Below are 24,526 nucleotides of genomic sequence, written 5' to 3'. Positions count from 1 at the left end.
AGAAGTTTACCAGTTATACTTAGAGATTTACCAAGTCCTAGCATGATAGCACAGTAAGATGACAGAGCGTAGCTGTACTTTGACAGAATCCTAAGGGTAGGCTCTTATGGGTGGGCTTCAGGTGGGCCACAACAGCGGTGATGTGCACTTCTATTCTGCACAGCCAGGAGGACAGGAGGCGGAGGGTTCTCATTAGAATATTTACCTAAACAATATTCCTTCATTGCAGTTGTCTAACAAGGACTTCAGAAAGCACTGGAACCGTGTGGCCTACCTAAGCCTGTTTTACAGTTGAGGAGCTGTGACTACCTTCACATGCTCCTCCTGACCATGGATCCAGGACTGAGGACAGAGCTGCTCTTCCCCCACCCCCGCACTGCCCTGCTCTCTTGTCTGCCAGCATGGGGCCCAGGGAGGGAAGGGGCTCATAACTACTATGTGAGAACAGAAAGACTACATCAGACTGTTCTGTGTCCATGGGCTGGTTTGTCATATACATACATAGATGGGTCTGGGGTTCCTGCCCAGTGTTCAGTGGGGTGGCTCCATTTTACTGAAATCGTCATGGGTCTCTGTCCTCATGCTCTAATTCCCAGGTTCCAGTTTTATGTATTCTACCACTAGCCCTGGAAACAGGGGCTCTTGGCCTCTCCATATCAAGGATTTCAATGAGATTTGGGCTTGTTTGGGCTCGTATTTGGGCTTGCTGCATATGGAGGATATTTGAAGGCAGAGCAAAACATGTTTTAAGGGTTCTTCCAGGGCACCTGGGTGGCTCAGTTGGTTAAGTGTCTGCCTTCAGCTCAGGTCATGGTTCCGGGGTGCTGGGATCAAGCCCTGCATCAGACTCTCTGCTCAGCACGCAGTTTGCTTCTCTCTCTCCCTCCTCCTCTGCCCCTGCTCATACAGTCTCTCTCATGCTGTCTGTCTCATGCTCTCTCTCTCATGTGCTCTCTCTCTCTCTGAAATAAATAAATAAAATCTTCAAAAAAAAAAAAAAGAACTCTAAGCTTCTGAGTTCCTGGTGTGGAGTGGGAAGGAAGGTCCTGATTTCTTTGCCTTTCCCAGATTAATATAAAATTCACAGAACCCCAAATTCCCAATTTCCCATTATATAATCTGTTTCATTTGTCAATCATCATAGAAATTGAGTTCCTACCATGTGTCAGGAAGAGTGGCAAGGGCTGGAGATATAGCCAGAATCAAAATAAGCTCCTTCACTGGCTTCTTAGACTAGCCTGAAGTATGCTGAGGCCTCCCCAGAAGGCTAATGGACTGGGTCTGCTCTCCAATCTGAATGATCCCCAGAAGACTTCCAAAGGTATAAAGGTCAGAACACACAGAAGCCACCTTCAAAGTACTTATCTAGACACTCTGGCCTGAGAGGTAGGCCCTTTCCTTCCAACACTAACTGAAATAACTCAAGTATAATTCCTTCAGGATGGGCACGAAGTGTGGTCTATCTTATCTTTTAATTGGGAGGTCTTTAGTCCCGTTTAGTCATTAGCAGAAAGGTGGGAAGTCTGTATATGTCTGAATACCAAAGACTGAGAAGCTGTCAGTGACTACAGAAAAGCGTTAGTATTAGTATTACAATACTCTCTGGATTGTTGGCACAGAATTTGAGTGAACACAATCAATTTAGGCTGGAAGGAAAATAAAATCATTTGCTATTCCTGGGCTAGACTATTGAAATCCTTCTCTAGCTATTCACATGGATGTAATAGAATTCAGTATTTGCTTTGGGGCTGTGGGAAAGATGATGCCCGTACACTTCAAAACCCAAAAAAGAAATTCAGATTGATTTTTGTTTTTTATTTTATTTCTTTTAGTGAAAAGTGTTCCACAGCCATTTTTCCCAGGCTGCTTGTGTTCAGAGCCGTGAGGGGCCAGGATATTAGATCTCAAGAGAAGGGTAGCAAGATGACTCAGAGAATGACAGAATTTTCCTCAGTGTATTTTAAGCCTCCATTAGCCATGCCAGTTATGTCACAGTAAGCCAAGAAGCTAGCCTCCCATGTGTAAGGACAAGAAACTGGGACACAGACTGAGGATTAGAAGTGCTGAGTCAGAAGGTCCACCCATAGGGAACACTATGATGAACTTCTCTGCAGGGAACCCATAGTTTGTCCAGTACTTTTGACATATTCCTGAATAAGGCAACACAGGCATTATTTCCTTGCCAGTCGTCCCATTTAATTAACAAAATCTCCCAAAGAGAAAGCCTCTTTCCCAGAAAGAGAACAAAAGAAGCTCTCCCCAAACCCTTCCCTATACCCCTCTGCATATGATTTGAGGCTTTTCTTTGTTACACGGTTGAAATAATGCATGCCACCTTGATCCTTGGATCCTACATATAGGGAACTGTTTGTGTCCTGAACATCTGTCCCAGCTACCATGGAAGTCATAGGTCTTCACACCAATTAAATCAAGGAGCCTGGAACAAGATGTTTTGAGCCATCAGGATCTGGCAGCATTTTCTTATAGACTATTTAGGAGCAGGAAATGGTAGCAGTGGGAAACTCATGATGTCAACAGATACCCAAATGGCCCCTCCAATGTGGCTTCCTGACAGGCTCCAGGGAACAGGTTATGTGACCCCCATAGGGCTAGACAGGATGTCTCCTCTACCTGCTTGAAAGAAACTCAAAACAGAAGGTTAGGAAATGTGGGGTGTTAGAACATGTGTCTCAGAAACATGTCTCTAGGGCCATGGGAATCACAGATGAGTAGCTCTCCTATTGCTTTGTCAATCATAGCTTTCTTGATTTTACAGCTTTTTCCAAAAGTAATTGCTAATGGGGATTGCTAGTATAAGGGTTTGCCATGGTCTTGAGTCTTGTTCCTCTTCTCCCCAAAGTCCACCATGTTGACAATTTAAAGGGGCCACTGCCATATTTCAGAGTCACTAAGTTCCCAAACCTCTTTGGCAACTAAAGGCACCAACTTTCTTAACATCATGTTGTTGACCAAGAAAGAATTCACTGACAATTTAAGCAAAGAGGCATTTATCTGGGCAATTAGAATTGTAATTCGGAGACACAGGTTCAAGTAGAAACCTGACTTGGGTTCTGAGGAAGAAAAAAAGGATGCAGAGCTGTAAAGGTGAAAGGCCATGAGAGCAGCTCTCATTCAGGTCCTCCAATCCAAAACAGGGATTGGTTGGGTTAGTGTGCAAATGAGGGATTGAAACTTCTTCAACTGCATTGGCTCCTGTCCAAGGGAAGAATGTGACCCATTCAGGTGTCATGGTGAGGAGGAAGTTGAGTCCAGGCTGAGGGCTTCTAGCTGGCAAGAAGTTCATGGCTCTTCCAATGAGGACTTGCATAAATTCCTCCTCCCTTATGGCCTCCCGACCCTATTTTCAAAGAGACTTTCTTAGCTAGGCTGGCTTGCTTCATCTTGATATCTCTTTTTACAATGTTTACATGATGACTTGGGGTACTATCCACCAAAAAGCTTAGGAATCTCTGCTCCAGGATTTGGGGGCCCTGAGAGACCCAGTGCACTCACTTCCCAATCTCTGCAATTTCATATCCTGCATCAATGGTCCCCTTACCAGCAGATAGAGTTGCTGTGATAAGCAGTCTAGATAGCCTGTTGCTTTAGCCTCATCTTCAAAAGCCTCTAGGATTTCCAGGGGAGAGAAGAGAAGGAGATTTTGGTAGCTACCTTCATTGTCTATTTTCTATACTAAGTGCCCCTTGGGCTACTTTCCAGTTCACAGCAATTCTCCATTTCTGGAAATAGCCCCTAAAATACAGGGATAGGTTCTGGTGAGGTATAACTTGAAACAAAGAGAAACAGACTCTAAGATCCTTGAATCTGAGTTACATTTAATGACAATTCTGGAGAGAAGGCCCAGGAATTCCTGGCAGAGGTCCAGGAACTGTCATACCTGCTGTGACTTCACCTTCCCTCTTAAAGTTCTCATCTCCCAGTTTTGTATGGCCTGCTAAGCTCTTTCCTGCCTCAAGGCCTTTGTTGATGCTGTTGCTGGGTTGCCATTTCCTGAGAAAATTCTTCTTCCTGTCCTTTGTATGCCTGATTCCATTTAATTCTTCACAGCTCAAAGGTAATGTGACGTCCTCTGAGAAGACTCCCCTGACCACCCTAATTCTTTTTCTTTTTTCTTTTTTTCCTTTTCCTTTTCCGTTTCTTTTCTTTTCTTTCTTTTGTTCTGTATCTTTCACTACATTGTAAGTCCCACAAGAGCTGGGATCGTGTTTGTCTTGTTCACTGCTCTATCTCCAAAGTGATGCACAGTGCATAGAATACAGAAGGTGTTTGATAAATACTTACTGACGAAAGATATAATAAATTGTTCCACTCTCTCAATTCAATAGTTTCTTCTTTGGGTTCTTATAGATACTTATATCCTTCCAATAAATTCTTTTTTGGCTTAAGCTAGCCAGAGAGTGTTTCTGTTGCTTGCGATCCCAAATACCTTAACCAGTGTACTGACGGCAGCACCCTTTGCTATCTCCAGGAAATGCAACTCTTATAGAAAATCCACGAAGGCACCAGCTCCTCTACAAGAAGACACAGGAGGAGTGCTCCATTCTCACCTTAATATAGTAAATTGCATTGAATATTCAGTCAATGCCATCAAATTCATGGTGACAAAGGAAGTGAGTGACAAGAACAGATGAACATTTTGTGGTTGAAGGCTGTGGATGGTGGTGAATCTAGGCAGAGAGTTGGTCTGTATTAACATCAGCAGACCCCAGGAATCCTCCCACACCATCTCTGATATCAGCTTTTATTATGCACTTTGTAATAACTCCTGTTGGATTTTTACAGTTAAGATGAACTAAAAAATATTAATTTACTCAATGGATGAGTGTTTCTAACTTAAACTTTTTTTTTCTTCAGTGTACCTATTGAATAGTATTTTTCTACTTGTAAGATCAAAGATACATGTGCATTTTCTTTATTAGGGGCAGTGGTACAGATACTATATGTCTTTGATTCTAAGATGTTCATTGTTTTATATTTACTGTTTCCAAAATTAAGATGTAATTTACAATCTGTGAATACATTTAACAAAGCCCTTCTGATCCCCAGAGAATTACTATTAAATATAGTCTGAGTCCTCTACTTGAAGGTGCTTTAATATCTTAGGATATTTAGTTCCTCTGCCATAGTTAGCGATGTTATAGCCTATTAACACTTGGTTAAACATTAGGTTTTTTCCTGATTATACTAAGCCTGTGATGAACTCTTTGAAACTAGATCACAACCTCCCTAATTTATCTATTTTTCCTAGTTCAAGTATTTAATAGGTAGGAAGTTGTTTTTTGTTTTGTTTTTTTAATGAAAGTATATTAGCCAAATTGGGTAACTTAAGAGTGGGGGAAAATGGTGAAGTTTGGGGAGATTAACCTACCAACATTTTTTATTTTTGAGTGATTTGTGGGCAAGATAAGGAAAAGCTATATTGGTCGAGTGGATACTTTAGGCAGAAGAAATATGGATCAAATACTATAGATGAGAATTAGCTGGCTAGCTGATAGGTAACCGCCAGAAGGTTTACTTAGCTGTTCATTCTAACACTGCACTTCCAGAATGGCTATCTCTGGAGAACCCAGGAAGAGAAGAAGAGACAGGGGCAAGTTACTTTTTATATCAAATAATTTTTTGCTGAGGGTTCTAGAGGGGAGGGATGTAGGGGAATGGGTTAGCCTGGTGAGGGCTATTAAAGAGGGCATGTACTGAACGGAGCACTGGGTGTTATATGCAAACAATGAATCATGGAACACTACATCAAAAACTAATGATGTAATGTATGGTGATTAGCATAACATAATTTAAAAAATAATTTTTTTTGCTATCTAATTTTAAGAATAATTGTGGGAATGCACCATTTTCATAATTAAATAGTGACTTACCACTGACTTGGGCAACTCTGTACATGCAAGTCAGGTTTAATCTTAGAATCCCCTTTGTCCAACTCCAAGCCTAAATGCCTGTGAGACCCCCAATCCTTTCTGATGGCTTCCCAGAAGACGAGCCCAGGGCTCTGCATTCTCATCAGCTGGGGTGCTTCTCCATCACCAAGCCCCTTCTCTCCCACTCATTGTTTTCTACACTCCTTTGAGTGTTTGACAGCCCAGTCTCCATTTACCATTGCTGTTTCTCCACATCTGCTGCCACCTGTCCTTCCCACCAGCAGACGTCGGTTTTTCCCAGACACCAGCCTCTTTCCCCTCTGCAATATCCATTTCCAGCTCTCCTCTGGCACCATTGTTTCCTACCCCAGCCCTATGGACTCTTTCTCTTGCCTTCACCCTCATCCCCTAGCCATGGAAAGACTCTTACTTCCAAATGCCAAAGTTCCAGCTGCCAATGGCCAGCAAGTCAACCGGATCTCTGTAGCTGCAGAGAGAAACAAAGGGGCACATTCAAGTGAGATCTCTGTGAGGCTACAGGATACAGACACTGTGGAAAGTGACTATTCTCCCCTCATTCTCGACTGGTAATGGGCAGCTCCCAAGTATGACCCTAAAGTCCCACATGGCAAGTGTTCCTCCCCATCTGCCCACATTAGTGTTTACACCATAATTTACCACGTGTGTTAGACATCTATGTCTCCTTCTCAGGAATAAACTATCTGCAAAGGGCTTTGCCTGCCAGAATCTTATGTTATTTGAGAATGAATTAGGGACTGCACTTGGGCTCTCCATTATCCCTCTTTCTCCCCTTCACTGTGGATTCAATTCCCCTGACCATTCTTTCAGGGCTCAGAACTGAGGACACAGGACATCAACATCATTACATTCATAGGAAGTAGTCTCGTCATTTATGCCGGTGAGGGCATATATCAGGTGTGTGCACAGATGTGAATCTGCATCCGTGGGGAAGAACTTGGCTGGTCTGGTCGAGACTGGGGCCAGTTGATAAAGTAGCACACTGGCTTATAGGCTGGGCCTGCAAGGAGAAAGCAGCCATCACTGTAGTCTCCACTGTCGGTCTCACATGCTGATGACCTCTACAAGGGGAAGGGCTACCTTGGAGCTAGCTTGGCATGATCCCAGTAGATACTGCTATGCTCCTCTCCCATGCCTATGGGAGAACTTTAGTTAAACAGTTATGACACTTTTTTCAACAGAATCTGAGCAAGGCCTAAGCACCTTTTATGACTCAGAAAGCTTTAAAAATCAATTAGAGCCAACACATAAAATAAAATCAATTTGCCATCACAGAAACAAGTAGCCAGGATAATTATGCTCCTTGTATGAATAACTTCACAAACTGTTCAAGTTCATTATCAATAAAACAGCTACCTTTTGTAGATGGCATATAAAGGGATTGGTGCTTTGTTTAGAGGCTTTACACACATTGTTTTGCTTAAATTTTAATTCCTGCAATGGTCCTGTGAGGGAAATATTATCCTCATTTTTAGATAATGCTCAGAAAAACTTCTCAAAACTGAAAGATTAAGATTAATACCAATTCAGTCATCTATTCTTTCCCCAAATATTTACTGGGAATGTACTGTTTCCAGGCAGTCTTATTCCAAAGCTCATGTTCTCCTCACTCTCCTCTCCTGAGTGACCCCATCTGGTCTGGGCCTTAGTCTTATCTCACACTCATAGCCAAACACCTAGGTATCAATCATGAAGAAGGTGAGGTTTGAGGGGAGAAAAGACAACACAAAGACAAGTATGGACTGCTAGGAATAGAGACTGCACCAGTGTTGGCATCAGAACATATGGATAAGTCTTGGTGCTGAGTACTGAAGGACAAGTCACTTCCCCTCTCTGTGCCTTAGTTTTTTTATCTATCAGTGAGGCATTTTGGATTTGATGAGCTCTGTTTTCTCCCAGCTCTGACATTCTGGAATCCAGCAAAATGGCTGGTGGCTTGTGGTTCTAGTCCTGACTTCATCGTGGAAGGAGAAGGGAGTGCAGAGTTGGAAGAAAGGAGAGGAAGAGGAGTAACTTTCAGGAAGATTAGACTGGGGAGAGGAGGTGGTGTTATTCCTGACACAGGAGCTCCTATAGCAGAATAGCCATACCTAAAAAACAAACAAACAAACAAACAAAAAACAAAAAACAAAACAGGAAGTTATACAGGCTTCCCAGTTGGGGCTTGCTGCCACCCAGGAGACTTCCAGGGTGTCAAGCGCTCAAGGGCCTTTGGATTTATTGGTGGCCTTTCCCAGGGCTAGATTTTATCATTCCCTGGAGTCTAGACTTCCAGTTCCTCTGCTCAGGGCCCAGGGCATGGGGTGGGGGAGACCCTGTGTAGCAGCGTCATGGAAACAGATGTCTGCCCTCCACTCCATTTCTAGGGAACTCCCCCTCTCCACCTGTGAGAAGGAAGAAGGGTGAAAAGACTGGAAGACTCAGAGCTCCAGAGCAGCATCCTCCCCATCATGCCTCCACACCAGCTCCCTTGGTCATGGTCAGCCTCCTTGATCAGCCCTATAGAAGAGAAGACCCCTTTATCACTGTGGGAGTGGCATAGCTACCATCTCAGGACCACAGGTCCCCAAGGCCTTCACGTTCATATCTCCACCCATCCCACATTCATGAGAACAGGCACTGACCCCCCAGTGGAGAGAGTAAGCCAGCAGAACCCCCTGACCAGCAGGCCTCACTACTCTTGACACAACTGCTTACAATTGGAGGTATTAACTCAGCACTGAGGTCAAGTCCCCTTAGGGGTGTGGAAGCCCAAGGAGAGAGTGAAGGGCACTGTGCTGGGAATCATGGTCCCAAGCCCAGGGCCCAGGGCCAGGAAAATACACGAGGGGCTGAGATGAGATACTGAAGCATTTAATTGAGGAATGTAATTTTCCTTCTTCAGGACTGGGCCCTACACTCAAGGCCAGTAGCAAAGGTCCTGGAAGGGATCCAGTTCAGGGAAAGGGCACAATTAGCCCTGCTCATCTTCTTCCCTGTACCCTTGTGCTTCTATTGCCACAGCTCTGGAGGGGAAAAACAGGGCAGCCATAGGATGCTGCAGCTGCCAATTCTCTTCCCTTATTTCAGCCCAGGGCAAGGACAAGGAGAGGGCAGTTGCTACCAGAGAAACGTAGACCTTGTACCTATGCCCACTTCTCCTCATTCTGGAAGGGGTAGTGGCAGTAGGGTGTAAGGAACATTGTGACCTACTTTTGGTAGAGCCTGACTCCCTAGGAAAAACAGATCAGGGGAGGGCAAAGTGTGCAGGAGGGGAGGGTGGTCAGTGTCACCCAGGTGTCAGGGCTTGTTTTTTCTCACCTTGATGCCCCCGAGGCCATAGATTTGCCACTGCCAGCAGCTGTGCTCTCTCAGCCAGCAGATAAGAGTGGGCACAGGTGCAGGGGCTGCTGATAGCTTGGCCTGAAAGCAGATCCTCAGGCTGAGCCAAGAATTTGGCTGAATGCATCTCACCGCCTTCTCTGGAAGGAGCTGATTCAGATGCCCAGGGCGAAATTGATCTTTGGGTCCCTAGAACTTGACACAAACTAGGCCCTTGGTGAAAGTTGGTTGGTTTTATCCTAAAACTTCGCTATTAAAACAGTAAGAAATATTTATTATTTCATATAGTTTCTGCAATTCAGGAGCAGCTTGGCTGAGTGTTTCTGGATTGGATCCTGTCATAAGAACTGCAGGTTGCAGTCAAGATATTGGCTGGGACAGTCAGGCTTGACCGAGTCCAGAGGGTCCATTTTGAAGCTGACTCATTTACATGGCTGGCAAGCTGGTGCTGGCTGTTAGCAGGAGGTCTCAGTATCTCTCTGTGGACCTCTCTGTAGGGCTCCTAGAGTGGTAGCTCTTTCTCTCAGAGTAAGTGATCCAAGGAAGAGCATGATGGAAGTCCCACTCCAACATAGCCACAATATTCTAGTAGTTACATAGGCTGGTCTTAGTGTAGGAGGGAACTGGCGGGCAAGAATCACTGAAGGCCATTTTGGAAGCTGGCATCCACACTGACCTGCAGTTTTTTGAACGCCCACTGTGTGAAGGTATTTTGCTAAATACTGGGATTCAAAAACTGAGACACCATCCCTGCCTCCAGGAACTCAGAGACTAGTGGGGGAGATCTAGATATTGCGGGGTGCCAGGGGAGCACTCAGCAGGGGCAACAGCCCAAACTGGGTTGCTCGTCAACAGCCTCCCAAGTGTCTGACCCTCCTATCTAGCCTTTTTTAGTAGAGTTTTCATATTTGGTCAACTTATCCAGTGCTTCCCAGGGACATGTGCCTGGTACATGGAGAGTGCTCAATAAATCCTGAGTTTTATTATTCTCCTTTCTCTAGACTTGATTCCTGCCTCAGACTCATCTTGTTGGTAGAAGTCCTGATTGTTCTCACTTCCTCAGTTTGCTGACCTGACTCTACCCAGATGCTTTACTATCAACTGTGCACATACTTACAACTCAGGATAGGACTCGCCTGCCTACAGCCTGTAACTATAGAGCCTCTATCAACTGAATTACTCCCCAAGCGATGGATCGATCTGCATCTTTTACGTTTAATGGTGTTTACCTCCTCATTCATTCTCCTTTGATAGGTAAAGCGATACACTGGCATATAGAAGGGCAGATAACCCAGACCCAGCCCAAGATCTTTCTGGAAAATTAAGAGAGTTTTACCAACTATATAAAAATTAATCTTCAGGATCCCCCAAATTCTCATACCTTACAACTTGTCTAGCATCTAAGACATGTTTTATTCCCTTGAGAGAAAACCTGTATTTTTTTTCCATTTTAGAGTATCCTGAAAATTGGCCTGGAAATCTTTCTGATCCCCTGGGGGAGAAATATCAACTTACCATCCACTTCCTACTTCCACCACTGCCTGAAGACCCCAAAATTCTGACCTGTACAAGTACTGAATCATGAATACCCACTGACATATGGGAAAAGGAAAAATAGTGCATCGTTTAAGGGAAACTATTAGCTTGAAGGAAAAAAAAAACAAATTCCAATAAATACAAAAGTGTTTCTGAACTTCCTATTACAAATCCTTTTTATAACATTTTTGCTATCTCATGGAACATGTCTTTATTACTTTTCCTTTCTTAAGAAATATTTTTTTGGTCACTTTCACTGATGTATTTTTCTTAATGAAACTTATAATCAATTTATCAAATAAACACACATACACTCTTTGGGATTTTAAATTAAAACATTTAGAGATTGACATGTGAAAATTGACAACACTATAATATTGAGTTTTCCCATCTAGGGACATGATTTATTTCTGAGGGATTATGAGAGCCACAAAGAAGAAATTTATATATTTTATTTCCTCTGATCCTCAGGGCCCAGCAGATTGCCTGGGATGTAATAGATGGTCAATAATAAATATTTGCTGATTCTTTATCAGGTTTGAATGAAATGTGAACGAATTGGGAAGCTTTTCCTATGCTCTAAAATTATTTAATTGTTTCTTAAATGTTGATGGGGTATCTGGCTCTGGTGGTTTTTGGCAAAACTTTTTTTTATTATGTTCAATTAGCCAACATATTACATCATTAGTTTTTGATGTAGTGTTCAACGATTAATTAATTGCATATAACACTCAGTGCTCATCACAACACATGCCCTCCTTCATACCCATCACCCGGCTATCCCATCCCCCAACCCCCCTCCCTTCTGCAACCCTGTTTGTTTCCCAGAGTCCAGAGTCTGTCATGGTTTGTCTCCTTCTCTGATTTCTTCCCATCCAGTTTTCCCTCCCTTCCCCTATGGTCCTCTGTGCTATTCCTTATGTTCCACATATGAGTGAAACCATATGATAATTGTCTTTCTCTGCTTGACTTATTTCACTTAGCATAATCCCCTCCAGTTCCAACCATGTCAATGCAAATGGCAGGTATTCATCCTTTCTGATGGCTGAGTAATATTCCATTGTATATATGAACCACATCTTCTTTATCCATTCATCTGTTGAAGGACAGCTCAGCTCCTTCCACAGTTTAGCTATTGTGGCCATTGCTGCTATGAACATTGAGGTGCTTGTGCCCCTTCTTTTCACTACATCTGTATCTTTGGGGTAAATACCTAGTAGTGCTATTGCTGGGTCATAGGGTAGCTCTATTTTTAACATCTTGAGGAACCACCATACTCTTTTCCAAAGTGGCTGTACCAACTTGAGTTCCCACCAGCAGTGTAAGAGGGTTTCCCTTTCTCCACATCCTCACCAACATTTGTTGTTTCCTGTTTTGTTAATTTTTGCCATTCTAACTGGTGTAAGGGGTATCTCATTGTGGTTTTGATTTGTATTTCCCTGATGGCTAGTGATGTTGAACATTTTTTCATGTGTCTGTTAGCCATTTGTATGTCTTCTTTGGAGAAGTGTCTGTTCATGTATTCTGCCTGTTTCTTGACTGAATTATTTTTTAGAGGGTGTTGAGTTTGAGAAGTTCTTTGCAGATCTTGGATACCAGCTCTTTTCTGTAATGTCATTTGCAAATATCTTCTCCCATTTTGTGGGCTGCCTCTTAGTTTTGTTGACTGTTTCCTTTGCTGTACAGAAGTTTTTATCTTGATGTAGTCCCAAAAGTTCATTTTTGCTTTCATTTCCCTTGCCTCTAGAGACATGTCTTGAAATAAGTTGCTATGGCCAATTTCAAAGAGGTTACTGCCTATGTTCTCCTCTAGGATTTTGATGGATTCCTGTCTCATATTTTAATATCACTTTCAATATCTTCCAATGTTATTGTTCTATTTAGGTTTTCTACCTCTTATGTCAGTCTGATTAGTTCATATTTTCCTAAAACCTATCTCACCTAAATCTTTTAGTGTATTTACATAAAATTTTTGTAGTGTTTGCTTATGATTTGAATCACGTTTGTATCGATAGTAATCTGTGGAAAGAAAACAACACACCGGTTCCACATTTAGGTAAAGCTAGAATGAGTTCTTCACGAGAGTAGTAGAGGAGCAATACCCTGGAAATCAAGAAGTATGGGTGCTGCTCAGCCCTGAATAGAAATGGTGAATTGGTGCGGCAGAGCTGATGGGCTTGGAATCAAAGTGCTCTTTGAACACCTGCTCTGTCATGTACTAGAGATGTGATCTTGGCCAAATGACTTAATCTCTCCAACTTTCAGTTTCATTTATAAAATGCAAATAATAATACCTTTTCTAAGGTTGTTGTGGAAATTAATTGTAACATGTAAAATCGTGTGCATTTAGTTATATATAGAAAAAAACAGAATGCCCAGTAGCTCATAAGATGCATGGTTAGAGGATCTCTGGATTCAGTGAGATAATGGGAAGAGTTAATTTTTAAAAATTGTTCTTGGAGACTCAGAATGAAGATCTCTCATCATGCAAAGACTCTGGAAACTATTTTTTCAAGACTGAACTTGTGATGTAGCAGGAGAAACGGGTTTCCAACAATCTGGAGATGAAGGCAATGGAGCTCACTATACTGGCTCCTTATACAGGGATTAAGTAACTTCAAGAATGTTCACTGCAGTCTCTCTACGTGTACACATTTTTCTATTGTTAACTGGTTCTCTAGTGAGAAGTTGGAGAGTGTACAAAAGCCATAGGAGAGCATTTATAAAACAATATTGAGGAAATTAAAGTGTTAGTGATGAGAGCTAATATTAATATGTTTGAGAGTAATCTCTGCAAATGGACAAGACGTGTTCCAGGAAGACCTCTTGCAAAGGTGGAGAACATGATCAATGAGCTTGCAGTCATGCGTGACTAAAACTTCGTTGAAAAGTTTTGAAGAAGAGCTGATTCAGCAGAAAAATAAAATGAGTTCAGTTTGAGAAATAATAAGTAAAATAAAAATAAAGTTATTTTTGGCTTGCGTTCACTGTAAATGGGTTGTCAATTTACTTGTTTAAAATGTGGTTTCTAGTTATGAACACATTCTCTTTTAGGGTGCAAGTCTATAAACAAAAGGTTTTGTGCCTGTTTAATTCTCTCCATGGAGTGTCCAACATGAAAATGACTTTCTAAACAGTAATGATAAAAGAAAGAGAGCAATAAGAATGATTAGCAAAGCAACATCACGTTTCATGTATTTATTGAGTTTAAATAAACTCTAGGAAGGCTTCATCCCCTCCCAGCCCCCTTCTTTTTTTTTTAAGTTCTTATTTATTTGTAATCTCTACACCCAACGTGGGGCTCAAACTCACAACCCCAAGATCAAGAGTCACACACTCCTCCAACTGAGCCAGCCAGGCACCCCTCAACCCCATTCTCCTGTTCAAGGCCAGTTACAGCATGAGCAGCTTTGGTCAAACGCAAGGCCCTCTGAACATCTTCTGGCCACAGTGTTACCATTAGCACACTCAGAAAACCTGGGTGGATCCCTACAGTCCTCATTGATTCCATCAGCTTTGCCTTCACAGAATGTGCTGGAAGGTATGGGCTTAGGAGGCTCTGGAGCATTACAACCTATGCACGAAACATCAGAACACCATTAGTAGCAGCCCATGAAAACTTTGAGGACACATCTACACGTGTGAGATTAGAAAAGTCCTTTCTTCTTCATCAGTTCAAACCAGGCCAGATTAGAGGGAGGGGGACCATATTCACCAATATTACAGCAGAGTTGCAAGTACCATGGGATGCTTTGTTCAAAGTGAAGAGAATGCTAGTTTAACTTCTTTCACCAGCTAGACTAGAAAAAAATATCTCGTCTTATAAATAGTTAGTTTTTCATTTCTTTGCAAAGTTAGACAATAGCTATTTCTTGATTGGCAAAATGAGTTAGTCTCAAGTTCACCACAGCAAGCCAGTAATTATGTATATAACATATTGTCAGATTGAAAAGTATGTATTTTCTAGAAATCTAGCAAATACATACTTTTCCAAGATTGTGTTCAATGATTTGCCTCAACAACCCATCTAAGTTTTGAAATGAGAAATTATTGAATATTAGAAGCCATCAGTTTTTCTCTGCTAAAAATGAATTAAAATCCTCAGAGCAGATACCATGCCTTGGGCTGCTGCTTCTTTGGTCATCAATGATTCAACACTATAGTTTCTTGAACTATATGAAGCATAGTTCAAGGTGTGCAAATGTTTCTCTGGTTACCTGGTGTCTGCAGCCCCAGCAGAAGCTTGAGTTTAGAGGTCAGAGGATATGACCCCTTACTGCAGAAGTTTCCCAGGAAGTCATCCAAGTCAAGAGCCCAACCCTGGTACCACCAAACCCATTGTCTTTCAGTGACATCACCTGTGGTGTAAGAGTTTAATCTATCAGTCTGGCATTAAGTTTTTTAAAACCCCATAAAATTATTGGGAGCATGATGCAACATAATCAGAAAGTTTCTAAAAAGAAAACACAAAGAAAAACATAATCATACCACCATAAAACAACTCATTTTGGCATGTTAATCCCAGTCTTTGCACACTTACCATCATTGTTTACAAGGCTATCATCCCAGCACAAAAACCATCTATACCCTGTTTTTTTTTTTCATTTTCATTTTGAATCAGAAATAAACATTTCTCATATTAATGCTTAATTTTTATATCTATTTTTAATGATTGAAACTATCTTTTTGTGTTATAGATTATAATTTAATACACTATTTCCTCATTGTTTTAATATTTGGCAGTTATAAGCAAGACTCTGAGAAACACCTTTACATATAAATACTTTGATTATATTGTCATTCCAATAAATACCCAGGAACTGGAATTGGAGGCTAAAGGGCATACATACATATTTATATAATTCCGTTATATACAGCCACATTGTTTTCCAAAAGAGGAAACCAAGCCCAACCTGTATAAGGGGCTCCCGGAATGACAAGTGTTCCTAAAAACTGAATGTCTGGGTACCTGAGTGGCTTAATCGGTTAAGCATCTGCCTTCAGCTCAGGTCATGGTCCCAGGACCCTGGGATTGAGCCCTACATCAGGCTCCCTGCTCAACAGGGAGTCTGCTTCTCCCTCTCCCTCTGGCCCTCCTCCCTGCTTGTGCTCTCTCTCTCTCATAAATAAATAAAATCTTTAAAAAAAAAAAGAAAGAAACGGAGTGTCCGTAAAGTATGGTGGAAAGAGCATAAACTTTGGAATTATTGAGACCTGTAAGCCAAATCCTGGTACACCACTTACTAAGTATGTGTTCTCAGAAGGTAACGTAACCTCTCTTAGCATCAATTTCCTCATTAGAAAATGGAAATTATAATACATATTTCATAATAACAGCAACTGCCATTTGTTGAACATATATTCCACATGCATTCTTCATTTAATCAGCCTCTAGGCTTATCATAAGAATCAAATGGAGTATCTTATGTAAAACAGCTAGCACATAGTAAGTAATCAATAACATGCAGGTACCCCTTTCTTCCTATGGAATAGAAATGAACATTTATCATCGTCCCAAAAGCGAACTCTCCTGCGGGGTGCCAGCCATCTCCCATAAGCATGTGGACTTAGCCTGAGGCTGGGATTTCACTGGCAAGTGTGCCTACAGGCACCATCTGGTCCCCTTTTGGTCACCAGCGAAGAATCGCCAAGGTGAGTGAGGCTTTGAGTGAGTGAAGCTACCCACTCCTTACACACTGAAGTGACTGGTGTATTAACACTGACTGTGGTCAGCCCTACCCTCTCCTCCTGAAAAGTCTATACCAGCAACACTATTGGGCCCTCTATGACCCTCCAATGGCAAAAGGTTGGGATTTCTGTTACCCTGATCAGCAAGCAATACAAGGAGTAATGTTCTTCTTGGGCAGCTTTAATTTCATCTCCTCCCTTATGAACAAAAGGGGTATAAACACACAGAACCTCCCTCCTTCTGCCCCAGGCCAGTCTCGCTTTGTTACCTTTGCTTCCCCTTATCTAAATGTATCAAAGGACAGAGGTGAAAGCCCAGGGTTGAACATGCAAGAAGAGATAGAAGGGCTGGTCAGGGTTGGTGAAGGAAGAAGACATTTTCCAATTTGATTTTTCTCTCTTGCAAGCCCTGGATTTGACTGTGAAGAACCAAAATTGTGTGAGCTTATGTTAAAGGTCTTTTAGGTATCAATGTGTGTGTGTGTTTGTGTACATGTCTAAGAAGGTACGTATGTGTGTGTGTATATATATATATATATAATCATGATATGATGAATCACTGACATATGTAAAACAGATTTCTGAGCTACCTTTCCCTTTCTCATGTTCCTGTGATTTATATTTCACAAGAACATGGGAAAAGTGGCTCAGAAATTAACCATTCCAGCTGCCTTACTATACAAAATAGGAAACAGGGTTAAAAAGTGGAGTTCTTGGCTTAAAATTGCACAGTGAGTCTGTAATAAAGCTCTGAGTGTAACTGCTATTTCCTGGCCTCTCCTCCAGGGCTCTTTCCATTTAAAAAGTGAAATTTTCAAAGGCAGAGATAATGTGACATAATCTTAAGGTCCATGGGCTGAAACTTACCCTGTGCTCCCAGCTTTCAGTATAGTCAAACCAACCCACTCATATCCTTCGTAGGCAAGGGCCTCAAATCTTCAGTCCTCGTGGTGGTGGCTTCAGGAAAGAACAGGCAGATCTGATCAGAGGGACACAAGTTAACAAAATCAGGAAGCTGGGCTAAGACTATGGGATGTCAACAGGAAAGGAAAATCATTCTTAAATGCTCACATGCTAACAATCCTATTGTATAAATCATGCTTCTACAACTAGTTCTTTGTGTTTTTCTCCTCCCCTTGGGCTGTGGGCTCCATGAGAGCAGGAACAGTCTTATTTAACTATCCTCCCAGTGCCCAGCACCCTGCCTGACACATGTAAGTGCTCATAAGTTATTTAGACATAGTTATTAAGTAGCTTGAGTACTACAAGAACTCACAAAAGAGTCACTATTTCCCCCAAAGCTTTGTCATTTTAAAATTTAAAGGCAACAATTAGAAAATTTTGTATTTCAACTCGACATTTGAACTCTTATTCTTAAAAGGAGTTTACCTCTAATATAAGTAAAATTGACATCAGGTCATACTAGCAAGACCCTGTCATTTGCCAAGATGATTTATCTCTCTCTCGGGAATGCTTTTCATCTCTATCTGGGGTGTATGGGAGACATAAGTAATTATAGAGCAAGAGTTCTTTTACAACTGGAAGGAACCTAGAGGTTGTCTAATCCCACTGGCCAGCTGGCCAGAGTCTCTTCTGCAGCCTTTCTGGAGAGGGGAGTTACCTCACAGCAGGCCCAGAAGCTAGCCCTCTGGGTGTAGGGCCTGATAGACTCTAATTCTGAGGTGACATATGCAAAGAAGTGGGCACAAGGTCCATCCATACGTGGAGAACCCCATAATGAGCTTCTCAGCAGGAACTCCATTGTCTCACCAATATTTCATGGCCAATTTCTGGGGGGAACATTCAGCTTAAGGCTCCAAGGCCATTCCCCCCCTCTATCTTCCTCCCTGGCCATCCCTCCCTCTATCTTCGTCCCACCCAGTTCTAACCTAAGGTGGCTGTTTTACAGCGTTGAGGTAGACGACCTCTCCACAGTCAGCAGAACCCTGGTGTTGAGAGCTGTTGCCTCCTGTGACAGTGTCCCAACCTCCACAAAAGTCTATCAGAAGTATTTATACATGATTCCCCTACCACATTTTTTTTTAAACAAAGCATTTTGATTATCTATTAACTCAGTTCTCAGACAATTAACTGAATTTCTTCTGGCAAAAGAATGAAATAATGACTTCACTATTCTCAGAAATCTCCAAAGAGCACTGTGCCCATCCAACAAGCTCTCTTGAGCTCTGGGTAACGATGCTGTGGGACCTCAGAGTCCCCTCTGTTTTCTTATGCAGCAGATAGCTCAGCAGGCCGATGTACTAGCTATTGCAGGAGTTCAGAGGAGAATACCCTGAAGAGCCAGATTCTCTTCACTTCTCCATGTCCTAGTGTGAGCATGTACCCTATAAAAATTTCTCGGAAGAACAATCCTGGGAATATACAACATGGATAATATCAACACACCCAGCTTGCCCCATCATGTTTAGGCAGGAATCAACAACAGGCTTGGTTGCACACAAAGAACTTTTCCTACCTCTCCTCCTCTGCTCTCACTAGTGGCATGCCTTCAGTGGAGGTGACAGTCCTTCCTCTCCCTAGTGGATCAGCACAGTAGCTAAGCCTCCATGCATTCATGCAGCCACTGGAGAGCCTCAGGCAACATAGAACACTTTCTAGATACCAAGCAGGAGACAAGAGTGGTCAGCAAAGAGCAGCTGCTGGTCAAGAGTGCTGAGGAGGAAGAGAGGAAAGGGAACCCCGCAAATGCCAAGCAAACGTGTGCATATTATGTTAACTTTAGTCTGATTGCGGCTCCAAAGGTCCATAGGTTTAAGTCCCTCCTTGGAATAAGACATGCTCTTCAGGCCTTGGGGTATTCTGCCTGACATACTCTTATCTTGGCAATTCTGAAACCCACATCAGTGGTCCCTTTGCCTGCAGGTATGGCTGCCAAGATCAGCAGACTGGATGGCCTATGACTCGGGCCTCAGCTTCAAAAGCCACTGTATTTCCTGTTTCAAGAGAGGACAGTATTGGTGATTATGGTTAGTGATAACTGTAGGAAAAAGACAGTGCTAATAAATGGCCAGATTTTAATTTAAAAATATACCAATATTTGGTGGAGGAAAAAGTCTCCTTGCATGTACTGGAATGTGTGTGTGTACCAAGTATATGGGCGTGTAAGTGAATGAGCGAGTGAGCTAATGCTTGAAACCTAAATTGTCTGTTATATTTTCTCCTGCTTCCCCACTGAAGCAGTATCTTATAGGGAAAGGAATCTCAGAAATCTCTACTACTTTCTAATTATGATTACTTCTTCTCTCTGGTTTGATATAAAATACATACTTCCATTGAATGTTATGAATATTAAATAAAGTCCCAGTACATAGTGCCTACTACAGTGTCTGGCACATTGTAGAGTTTCAACAGTTATTGATTCCTGTATCTTATTTTTCCCTTTACTTTAGACTTGGAGGTGGTCAAGGGTGGAGAACTCCCAGAGGTCCTAGGCTATATAAATACACCTATAGGCCTTTGCCTTGATGAGGATGGTAAAGCATTGTTAGTCCTCTGGTGTGTTGCCCAGGACTGTGGGTACCCAAAATCAAGGTCAATGCCATCAAACCCATATAGCTGGAGATACTGGATCACTGAGTCAATGAGAATCTCATGGTTGCCCGTTCCTGGTGACCCTGGAGAAAGGCATAGTCCTTGCTGGCACTCAGATGCCATCACTTTTCCCCTTCCTTCTTTCTCCAAGCTCCAAGAAATATCAGAGGAACCATTGGCAGTCCATAAAGCCTTGTTCTTAAAACTACCTTCATCTCTAGCATCTACTCTCCGTAGTCTAATATCATAAAAACCCTCTTGTAGAGCCCAGAGAGCAACAAAACTGGACTGGTGCTTAGTGCTGGCAGATGAACCATCCTTTAGTTATTTTAGGATCTTCTTGCAACCACTCATCAGTCACATTCCATGCCTTCTCCTCAACTCCCAAATCCCTTCAAGAAGGGCATGATAATTCATCAACAAGGAAAGAAAAATGACATCTCCTCCACTCACAAAATGTTCATTAATTCTTCTCTCCCTCTTTCTCTTTTCCTATTTTTAGGATCTGGTTTCTCTGCTACTTGATTGTTCAGAGTTCCACCAAACACTCTATACTCTCACACTTCTATGCCTTTGCTCATGCAGTCCCTTCTCTTACAATGTCCTTCCAGAAAATGGCAGAATTTACCATTACTTTCTCACCATGTCTTATCATATCATGCTCTATCATGGCACTTACCCATTGCAGTATTCAGTTGGGTGTGTAAATGTTTGTCTCTCCACTAGACAGGAAGCTTCCTGAGACTCTCTTATTCATCTTTTTTTTTCTTACAGTGTCTTGAAAGGTGTTTTATGCTACTCAATAAATATTTAATATCCTTGAGGTATCTCAATGATATCTAATATCCTTCACAAACATCCCCCATCCATCTTCTTTGCTTTAGTTAAAATAGGAGACATGATAGTCTTAAGAGCTCCACTTTTATAGCTCCTTCATCCTTGTATATCTCAAATCCATATGCTCAGTGCCTGCCATTGTACTTAGCACATGATACATGCTCAAGAAATACTTACTGAAATAAATTGAAGCATTGAAAATAAACATTGAGCATATACTATATGTAGGTCATGTGTAGGTCACAGATTCCTTCCATAGAGCAACCCTTCATATTGATTCTCTACTTCTAGCTCTCTGCCTTTCCTCAACCTATGGTCCTATGACCCTAGGAATGAAAACTGTGGGCTCCATTCGGCTCCTATTTTAAGATAAATAAATGTCTCATTTCCCAATTCTAGCTCTTTCCCTGTCTTGGAAAATCTCCTGCAGATACACCTCTGGGATATTTCATGCCACCTTCAATCACCTTTTTCTTCACCTTCAAACTGGCTTCAGCCTCATCTTCCCAGATCAACCCCTAGGCCAACTCCCCATAGAAAGAAGAGGTTTTTATTTCGGGGTGGGAAAGTTCCACATGCTAATCCCCAGAAACATAACAAAGTTTTCATTCCTAATGAGGAAGCACGAAGAAATGACAGAGTGAAGTACATTTTAACCAAGCATGAGGAAACTGCCACCAGAGTCAAAGTGGCCTTCTCTCAGACTCATGGTTCTGGCACCAAAAGGACAGAACCATGTCCCCAGGAACTCTCTCTTGGGATACTCTTCCTGCCTCTCCAAGGATCAATTTTATGCCAACCATTCAGATTAGAGAACCTGGTCAACAAGCCCCCCCTCATCCTTTCTGGAGCAGAGGAACATAGGCCAGACTGCGTGGAAGAGAGCCTTCCTCTTATACAACAACATGTGCATGGAATCTTGTAGAGAACTTTACTCTCTGACTGGAGACACTCTCATGGAGGGAATGGTGAACATTTACCCAAAGACACCCATGGGATTCTGGATGTTGTCACCTCCCCCACCAGCCCCCCAAATTGTCAATTGCACCACCTATTTGAAAAGGGAAGACAGGGGATCTTCCAAATAGGGTTGACTTCTCCCATTCTGGTCTCAGGAGGAAGATAATTCTTCTAGAAAGTTCCCTAACTGAGGTGAATTTCAGTCAGTTTCCAAAGCTACTTTTCTTTTAAGTCCCTCTGGTAATTCCGGACTTTCTCTTGCTCACTGCCGTTGGCTAAGGAACTTCAGAAGGACACAGACCAGAGCATGACAGGGGCTGCTTCCAGTTTTAAGAGTAGGGAAAGAGAAATAGAGGATTAGAGCAACAAAGCCAATTTTTTAGCAGATAAAACTACTGCTGAAGAGAAGGAACTCGTTTTTATTTTTGTCAAGGTGGCTTGACATTTTCTTTCCTCTCCTCCAGAGTCACCCTTTCCATATTGTGTACTTTAGCCCTGAGAGGGGAGATGGTCCCCGATACTACCTTTGGATTTCAAGTCTACCCAGAGTGTCTGTCCTGTGACTCTCCCAGATATTCCAGAACAAAGTACTGACTGCTGTTTGAGGTCCTAGAACCAGGGTACAGGAAACACCATCCCACTACAGGGCATGATCTTCTGATTGACCAAACAGTGACGACATAGATAAAGTCTGTACACAGGCACAGTTTCACGTTCTCTGGCATGTATTTGGCAGGATCTGGGTGGTACTGGGGCCAACTGATAAAGTCATACACAAGCTTCGTGGCTATACCTGGATGGGAAGACCAGGGGCTAGAAGTTGGAAGTCTTGAAACCTGGTGTCTCTATGCCCTGGGTCTCTTCCATGGACTCCTGGGGGAGGAGCCCCAGAAACACTGTGAGGATGCCAATTCTCCCTCTGGATTTAGGACTGGGGATGTGAGGAAGGAATGAGGTGAGCCAGCTTGGTGAGGTAAGGCTATAAGCCAAGCCCCCTTCTCAAGGACCTGGGAATGGAATGAGAGCAAATCGAGGATAAATATGGCCATCAGACTCCCTGAAGGTTTCTAATTTCTGAAGAGTTAATGATGGATCCTTTCTAAACTAGCCCATTCTACTGCTACCTTAATCCTACACCCTGATAAGAGTCCTCCTGATCCTCAGCAGCCCTCATTCTTATTCAAAGGAATGAGGATATGGGAGCTGGGGAGATGAGGTAGAAGAAGCTCTCCCTTTCTCTCTCTCTTTCTCTCATTTTCTTTCTTTCTTTCTTTCTTTTTTAATTTTTGGTAATAATTTTGAATGTTCTATAGGATATGGAAACTCCAAGTCCTCAGATTTTCAAATATCGAAGTCAGCTGATGGTGAAAACACCTTTATCAGAAAGAAAGACACTCATGACACATTCCAGCTGCAGCTGCAGCAGCACAGCCAGACCTGTAAAACGATCCCATGACTTAGCTGGGGGCTTCCCAGGGAAGCTACAGACCCGTGGCTCTGCTTTGGTAACTATCATGAACAATCAGCTCACAGTGATCCCCGCAAAAGATTTTCCTCTCCACAGCTTGCACCTAAACCACACCAGGTGAGGAGGGGATCCTGGTGCTAGATTCTCCCCCACCGAGTAAGTGGTGAACTGGAAAGAGCATGGGCTTGGAGCAGATACTGTTACACCTGAAGCCTGGCTCTTCCACTTCCAGCCGCAGGGTGCTGGATACCTTGTCACACTTCTTCTACCTCCATTTGCTTACTGACAAAAATGGAGGGAGTAAAACCTATTTCAAAATTTTGTTGCAAGGGTGTGGCGAGGTAACTGAAGGGACATACACTCAGAACTGAATAAACATCTCTCCATTAAACCATTGACCCATCCACATGGAGTAGGGACCAAGGCTCCAAATGACTGTATACTTACCTCTTGTCAGTTACCTTAAGCCAAGCTCCAGATCATCTACTCTTGTCTTAATTCCACTGCATGCTCATTGAGGGCAACAGCCATCACTCGCTGAGGCCCAGAATGCTTCAGAGCCTGTAGGGCAGCCGCTCACACCTGTGGTTCAGCATCCTCAGACTGCTAGTGAAGCACAGCCTTCCAAGCCTATTCTGGATGATGTGATGGCAGGTGGTGGGTCTGAGCACAGAGAGCAGCATTGGCTCTTCCTTTAGAGGAGCTGGCACTGGGCAAGATACGGATGATGAGAAAGGGGAGAGATAAAGGAAAGAGGGGGTTGTGGAAATGTTTCTTTTAGTTAAAATATGGCAGAGAGAAGCAGTGGGACTCAGAGTGGAAGCTACAGAAGCAATGCCATGCTGTAGACGTATCCGGAATGCCTGACTTGCTGGAAAACACACTCTAGGCCTTGGAGATGTTGTACTTGGTTCCTTTAGCACTTTCTAGCATCCCACAGAGAACCTCACTTTTACATTCTGGGCCCTAAGCTCATGGAAAAGGGAGAGAAAGCAACAGCCTGAAAAACCAGAGGTCTGGTGGGTTTGGGGGCGGGGGGAACATGCCAGACAAGAGAGAAATGGCATGGAAAAATCCAAACTGAGGCTTGGCTTGTTGAAGCTGGGGGCTGGATCCCTGCTCCCTGCTCCTTGCTGGAGACATGAAAGGTCTGGGGTCTGTGTGACCTACCAGCTCAAAGCAGCACCACCTCATCTCGGCTGCAGTCCAGCCCAAAGGCCTGGGGTCTGGGATT

The 24,526-nt window shown here is 42.8% G+C and overlaps 1 protein-coding gene across 1 annotated transcript in view; it reads left to right on the top strand.

Moving 5' to 3' along the window:
- Positions 1-23,280, top strand: part of PIFO (primary cilia formation) — a 45,345-nt gene extending 22,065 nt beyond the window's left edge. The window contains exons 5-7 of the mRNA XM_032419362.1: positions 19,359-19,462; positions 19,886-19,969; positions 23,138-23,280. Coding sequence (XP_032275253.1) covers positions 19,359-19,462; positions 19,886-19,969; positions 23,138-23,280 — 331 coding nt within the window. The remainder of the gene's footprint in view (positions 1-19,358; positions 19,463-19,885; positions 19,970-23,137) is intronic.
- Positions 23,281-24,526: the final 1,246 nt, after the last annotated feature.

Source organism: Phoca vitulina, unplaced genomic scaffold (assembly GCF_004348235.1).
Source record: "Phoca vitulina isolate PV1807 unplaced genomic scaffold, GSC_HSeal_1.0 scaffold2, whole genome shotgun sequence".
Lineage (NCBI taxonomy): Eukaryota > Metazoa > Chordata > Mammalia > Carnivora > Phocidae > Phoca > Phoca vitulina.
The sequence above is the reverse complement of the archived record's forward strand: the minus strand, read 5'-3'. Positions and strand labels throughout refer to the sequence as shown.